The following is a 7699-nucleotide window of genomic DNA, read 5'->3' as shown; positions in this document are numbered from 1 at the left end:
CATTCCATGTGCCATGTCTGTTAATTCCTGTCGTGAGTCCATAATCACGTCGGACACCTTTTCACATAAATCTCCTGAGCACTGACGACAGCTCCGCCATTGCACTGCCCACTTATATTTTCTGTATGCGACACTACCGCCATCTGCAAATTGGAAATTTGTGGTACGGTCTTATGGGACCAAACTGCTGAGGTCATCGGTCCCTAAGCTTACACACTATTTAGTCTAACTTAACCTAACTTACGCTAAGGACGGCACACACACACCCGTGCGCGAGGGAGGACTCGAACCTCCGACGGGGAGAGCCGCGCGGATCGTGACAAGGCGCCCTGTACCACGCGGCTACTCGGCGCGGCACCGCCATCTGTGCACGTGCATATCGCTACGCTATGACTTCTCTCATCTCAGTGTACACACGTACATATACATCCATTTTATAACGTGTATGACGTTCAACCAGAGGTTGCTTTTCAATAGCCCTCGTGCAAACGTGTAGACGGGTGAGAGTGGCGAACAAGCAGAAGCCGAATACTGGCGAAATACATGAAAACCTAGCGCTGCACGTCCAATCCCTGTACACTGCAGGAACTTGCACAGGAATGGCAGGCAGGTGAATGGCACGTGACAGAGGTCGGATGTTAGCACAGCGGCCGCGGCCGCGGCCGCGGCTGCGACAGAGGCAAAGCCAGCGGGCTGGCAGGCGCCGCCCACACACAGACACAGCACACACGGGACACACAGGCGTCAAAGCCGCCGCACCGGCGCAGCGGCCGCGTCACGGCACACGTGGCGGCGCTCTGCTGTCTCCGCTGGCTGCAGTTTCTCTGACGAGCGCTCCCCAGGGGCCGGGGGCCGGGGGCCGGGGGCCGGCGCCTGGGCCGCCACAGGTCTCTGCACTCGCGTGCCGGGTCGCTCCCCTACACGCGACGCTTCACTCTCACCACCACGAGAATGCTCCTGTCCGCTCGTCCTGTCAGAGTGTAGTAATCGGGTGCTCACAACTGCCGTACACGCAGACGCAGGTCAACTTCTTCACGAAAGGGCCGAAGCGACATCAACGGCTGCTTCACGGGCGCCAGAGTGAAAATTTTTTATAAAGGTGTATCATAATTTGCTGCAAAAGCTGACACATGTCAAAGTAGAGGACAACAGAAATAAAAATGTTCCAGTAAACACGGGTCCAAAACTGAGGCGTTTGCGAGATAACTCTATACGTGTGGCTACTATCCGCATCTGATTTCATATCAAATATTGTCCTATTTACTACAAATGTGGCCTTCCTTAATAAGAAATATTAGATTGCTGCAATAGTTCGTAGCCTTTTGTTTTGTATGTTGGTATTCCGGTTTCTATGTGTTATTTATCGATTAACGTTTGTCATAAGTAATTCACTGTGGCTATTTCAGTTTACGTACTGTTATTTTATCATTTGCAGGTACTAAGTGTGGGGCTATGGAATGAGAGAATGGAGTGCCAAGTGGAAAAATCGGAACATTTCCAGAACAGTCATCTGTCCGAGATGAATTTAGCGTGACGGCAGCGGACGCAGCTAGAAATGCTTGTGCCGTGTGTGGGGACAACGCCAGTGGGCAGAGCGCGGCACGAAAATGGTTTTGTCGCTTCAAGAAGGATCGTCTTGACTTTAGTGACTCTCCATGTTCAGGATTGTTGAAATGCATTAATCCACAATGATTTACGTCACTGTACTCGAGAACTGGCAAATGTGATGAACTGATCATTTTAACGAAATTTGCATGCAATGGGGAAGGTTCATAAATCGGGTGTACAGGTGCTGCATGCCCTAAGTCAAAACTACAAAATTCGTCGGGTGGCCGTATCTCTGCTTGCGCGTCATCACTTGGCTCGTGAACAGCACCGACCATTCTTGTCCTGTATCGTCACTGATGACGAGTAGAGGCGTCTTTGTGCTAACATGAGGAAAAGAAAGGAATGGTTGAGCCTGAACAAAGCAGCATTTCCCCGTACAAAGACCTGCACGCATCCACGAAAGACGATGTTATGCGTCTGGTGCAACAGCGAGCGTGTGGCGTGCTGCGAATTGCTTTGCCCAAGTGTAACCGTCACTGTTGACACTTACTGTCAGCTACTGAGATGTCTTCCAGACGCAATCCACGTACAAAGATCAGGAAGGCTGCGTGAAGCGATGCTGCACCACGATAACGCCCGCCCGTGTTCTCCTTGACTGATGAGAAACATTATACATCGGTTGCGCTGGAAAGACATTCCGCACCCTCATTATTCACCTGATTCTGCGTCCTTAGATTTTCACCTTTTTCGCTGTGTGTGGAACCGCCTTCAAGGAACTTACTTTCCAGATAAAAATGTACTCCGAACATGGCTCGACGAGTTTTTCGCCTCAAAATCACGTGATATCTACAGTTGGAATCGAAAACTCACGCCTACTTTGGAAGACTGCTGTAGATAGTGAAGGAAACCATACTTCAGAATTCTAAAATATCTGTTCTGTGTATCTGTAGTGTTTAGTAAATAAATGGGAAACCGTTATAAAGCTATGCACGGACCTAATAGATGCTCCATCGAATTTAACTACTTTCTACTGACACCTACTCGTCATCATCGACTTCGTCCAGATTTACGATATATGCACGGTTTGGTCAGAAATGAAAGCGACGGAAGAGGGATCTCGAGATAGCCAAGTATTTGGAGAAAATAGCTTATTTGGCCGGGGCTGGTGACAAGTGACCCGCTGACGTTATCGTACTTCGTAGCCAGCGGTTGGGGCACCGGAAAGAGTACGGCAGGCCGTGAGTTGGAGTCTCTGTGTGAAAAGTTATTTCCAATTTTTACGTTACTTAAACTGCAAATAAACCAAAATACTGGATTGCCGCATAAGTTCGTACTATTTTTCCATCAGTTTAACAAACACAATAGATACATTAACAGAGACGTTAGTCATCAATAATACACACATCAAAGAAAGTTTTGCATCACCTCCGTTCCGAGAATTCCGGAACCTGTATAGAAAATTGGAATAGAGATCACCATAAACATCATTTCCACCCTTTTTATTGCTCATGAAAACCTTACAATGCATGTGGTACTACCATACACCGAGATCTGTAGATGTGGTGGTCCAGATTGCTGCACACACCGCTACCTCTAATGCCCAGTAGCACGTCTTCTTACTTTGATTCATGAATGTATTCGTCGTGGCATAATATCCACAAGGTTATCAAGGCACTGTTCGTCCAGATTGTCCCACTCCTCAACAGCGATTCGGCGTAGATCCCTTAGAGTGGTTTGTGGGTCACGTCGTCTATAAACAGCCCTTTTCAATCTATCCCTGGCACGTTCGATGGGGTTCATGTCTGGAGAACATGCTGGCCACTCTAATCGAGCGATGTCGTCATCCTGAAGGATGTGCGCGATGGGGGCGGGAATACCTCGCCAATATGCAGCTGATATGGTTGCACTATGGGTCGGAGGATGGCATTCACGTATCATACAGCCGTTACAGCGCATTTCATGACATGGCGTACGTCGGCTCCACATAATGCCACCCCAAAACAACAGGGAACCCCCAAATTGCTGCACTCGCCGGACAGGCGTTGAGCCAGACCGGGTAGCCTCCAAACACGTCTCCGAAGATTGTCTGGCCAAAGGCATATGCGACACTCATCAGTGAAGAGAACGTGATACGAACCCTGAGCTGTCCATTCGACATGCTGTACCGCACTGCATGGTGTCGTGGTTGCAAAGTGGACCTCCAGTGTAAAGAACTCCTTCCGCTGCGCCAACCACTGCCTACATACTAGGCTACAATAACTGGCTCGTACCTTAGGCAGATCCATACCAAAATATTATTCTTTTCTAAACGCTCGGCCATACTGATCGCCCATTTCTGTCACTTTCATTTTTGGCCTAGCCCTGCATACACCATAAATCTGGACGAAATCGGTATGACGAGTAGGTGCGCTCCGCTTGTGAGTTTTCTTAAAGCCGGGATAGCAACGCGTGTTATAAGCACGTCGCTTGCAGTATTAGGTCAGGCACGTCGGTCCCGTATCGAATCCGCCCGTCGGGTTGACGACGAGAACCGCTGAGCCGGCCATCCTGGATGCGGTTTTTAGGCTGTTTTCCACTTCCGACTAGGCGAATACCGGCCTAGTACCCACGTCCGCCTCAGAAGATTCGCAAGAATTTAGAAAACGTTCGCACACTTTCTTTCACATGGAAAATACTACCTATGGACAATTGTAGTACAGAAATTCCGAGACGGCGACACGGAGGGCATCGGGCCATCCTCTGACATTAACAACGCCAAATCCGATACTAACCATGGCGACTGTGTCTAGATATGTAACAATGTCAAAAGAAAGAGAAGAAGAAGAAGAAGAAGAAGAGAAGACTACCGAGTTTTTTTTTTTTTTTTGACACATTCTACATACAACTTACGCAGATAGTGTCTTATATTTAACACGTCAGTATAAAATTTGATGATATTTTTATGTTTCTTTCTCACTTTTTCCAGTTAAAGTGAAATAATTAACACGTTACTGGGCTTCCCGCTGAGGTGACCACCTGACGTGTGTGTTCGAGTGAAATGGAAAACAAGACAGCCGGAGTTCATCAAAAACAAAAATTGTTACTGAATACAATAAAGGAAATGCTACTCACCTTCCTGATTAGATAAGTAGCAACGCACTGAGAAGGATAGCGAAATCACATAGAAAGTGAGCATTCGATCTCTTTTTGAACGCTGCTGTTACGAATGCGTTGTATGTATTCCGAGACATGGCAGGATGGAAAGTGTCGATCACGATAGTCCGGAAACAATTGGCAGGAGCGCTCACACGGCATTCGCTTGAGAAAACTCCAGTCTGTATCGATACAGAAAGAAGCAAAGATAAAAGGGAAGGAAAGGTGCACAGTAGGCATCGATATTGTTCTTAATGCTAGGAGACAAACACAAAAACCTTCAACACGGTGCAGCTAGAAAATTAACTGTACAGATGGTTAGCTTTTGTAATACGTCCAAATCAAAATCATGTGTTTGTGCTGAACGTTTCAATAAACTTTATTAAAATTACAAAATCCGTTTTTTTAACTTGTTACAGCCGTTCGCATGCACTGATGTTAGCCGAACGCAAAGTGTAGGTGTCAGCCAGCACTGACTGACTTCGTCGAAACGAAAAGTACGCCGCCGGGCTCAGGGGCTGGCAACGTCCAAGCCAACAGTCTGCCGTTGTGACTTTTATCCCTTGTCGGCATGTTCAGAACCGAATTTAGGAATGTTAGTGATAGAGTGTGACCGGAAACCGTTCTGTCGCCACACAGACAAGCTTAAGTCTAATATTTCTACCTCCCGTCGTTTCTAGTTCCCATAATAAGATGATCAGCCTATTGGCAGGTTCCCGACACAGCTGCAACATCCATATGATTCTGTTCCTTATCAACTACATCGTAGTCTGGTATCTTCCTCTTTTCACTTTATACAGCATTTTTACTTTCCCCTTCGTAATTTTCCGTCCTTCCACTGTACCTCCTATAGCTGTTGATTGAATTCCTTTTCGTCACAGTATGTTTACACCCAGCTTGCTTGCATTTTCTTGATCAGGTTTACAAAAACTACTTTACTAATCTTCACTTTACCTACCCACTTTATTTTCTCTATTCTACTCCAAACCCACATCTCGAATGCTTCAATTTTATCTCTTTGTCTCTTCTTCAGTGTCCAGCTTCCACAGCCGTACAGAAAAGTATCTAACCCCATTTTGCTGCACAAAAGAGTTAATTTTCTTGGAAAGTATGGTTTACCATTGGGATTCTGAATCATATTTCTTTTTTGCTCGCTAAGTTACCAGTTATCATTTTTGTCTATTATCTGTGTTGTGGAACCAGTTCAGTTTAACTTCCCTCTGTTTTAACATTCATATCTTCTTTGTTGTATATTGTAATCAGCTTAATTGTCCTTTTGTCGATTTTTATTTCGTTCCGTTAGAGTAGCTGAGTGGTCAGTGCCGTCATGCGGGCGATCCGGTTTCGATTCCCGGTACAGTCAGGGGTTTTTCTTCTGTAGGAGGAGTGGTACAGGCAGCACTCTGCAACGTGTTAGCCAGTTGAGGAGTTGCTTGAATCTGAAGTAGCGGGCCAGGTCTGCTACCGGGAGAGCACCGTGATGATCCTACGCCCTTCCATGCCACACCTGAGGATGACACGGTGGTCGGCCGGTCCCGACTGCACGTAGAAGAGCGTTGCAAAGCTACTTAAAACGATATATTTTTTCTTTTAAATGAAATACACCTCGACGGAAAAAATGGGACTGCAGAATGTATCATGAAGATGATAAGAGGATGGACACCATTTCTGTCTGTTCCTCCCTTTTGTCACTGTAATTTCCCATCTCGATGTTGCGTTGGGATTACGTGCCTTGCCTTCCCCGAAGCCGTTGCAGCTCATATTGTTCTTTTATTTTGCGCAGGTCTGTCGACAGACGGATTCTCCTCCGCCCGCCCACTTGGAACTACAATGCCGCACGTCTCACGCGCCCGTTTTGTTCGTTGATTCACTTTGCAGGCTATTTGTATCGCTTCTCCAACAAGGAGACTGTGTAAAGCTCCCAGATAATTCAATCTTTCAAACAGGCTTAGACGTTCTTTGTTTTTAGATAATCAAAGGACCTTCTGTTTACGCTTGTCGTCGGAAATCCGAGGCAGCGCTTAACGAGTAAGAATGCGTTGCAAGTCGCCCAGAACTTTGTTCTACACAGTCGACAGATAACACGAGCTGCAAAAAAGCACAGGGGCCGAGATGGAAGTCGACAGTTCGTCAGAAAAGGAAGGCGTTCAAAGTTCTGAGAGAGGGAGTGAGTGAGTGAGTGAGAGAGAGAGAGAGAGAGAGAGAGAGAGAGAGAGAGAGACATAACCTGTCATGCGTGCTAGTATATCCTGAACTGGTGTATTAAAACTGTATTCCACACTGTTACTGGCAACATATGGGTCCCAAGGATTCCAAGATTTTCGAGAATGTTTTTAATTTCAGTCATATACGTGTGGCAAAGTCATGGAGAAGGCAGTCGGCCATTATTATAGTAATCAGTAGTTCTGCCTTCAGGCTGACTCGGTCGTTGGTAAAAGTCAAACATTAGGCAAGGAATTACTTTATTCCAGAATGAGATTTTCACTCTGCAGCGGAGTGTGCGCTGGTATGAACCTTCCTGGCAGATTAAAACTGTGTGCCGGACCGAGACTCGAGCTCGGGACTTTTGGCTTTCGCGGGCAAGTGCTCTACCAGCTGAGCTACCCAAGCACAACTCACGCCCCGTCCTCACAGCTTTACTTCTGCCAGTACCTCGTGTCCTACCTTCCAAACTTTACACAAGCTCTCCTGCGAACCTTGCAGAACTAGCACTCCTGAAAGGAAGGATAGCTTCTGTAAAGTTTGGAGGGCAGGAGACGAGGTACTGGCAGAAGTAAAGCTTTGAGGACGGGGCGTGAGCCGTGCTTGGGTAGCTCAGTCGGTAGAGCACTTGCCCGCGAAAGGCAAAGGGGCCGAGTTCGAGTGTCGGTCCGGCACACAGTTTTAATCTGCCAGGAAGTTTCAATTAGTTTATTGTTCATATGACGCGCTTCGTAATTTATCTATCATCAGATATCTAGGAGCGATTACTGTACGTATTCAGGATATCTGATGATTGATAGATTCCGAAACGTGTCAT

The 7699-nt window shown here is 46.8% G+C and overlaps 1 protein-coding gene across 1 annotated transcript in view; it reads right to left on the bottom strand.

Moving 5' to 3' along the window:
- Positions 1 to 744: 744 nt before the first annotated feature.
- Positions 745 to 7699, bottom strand: part of LOC126413294 (caskin-2-like) — a 28511-nt gene continuing 21556 nt past the window's right edge. Inside the window, exon 4 of the mRNA XM_050083194.1 lies at positions 745 to 970. Coding sequence (XP_049939151.1) covers positions 745 to 970 — 226 coding nt within the window. The remainder of the gene's footprint in view (positions 971 to 7699) is intronic.

The sequence above is a fragment of the Schistocerca serialis genome, chromosome 7, assembly GCF_023864345.2.
Source record: "Schistocerca serialis cubense isolate TAMUIC-IGC-003099 chromosome 7, iqSchSeri2.2, whole genome shotgun sequence".
Lineage (NCBI taxonomy): Eukaryota > Metazoa > Arthropoda > Insecta > Orthoptera > Acrididae > Schistocerca > Schistocerca serialis.
This window is presented reverse-complemented; position numbering and strand designations above follow the sequence as displayed.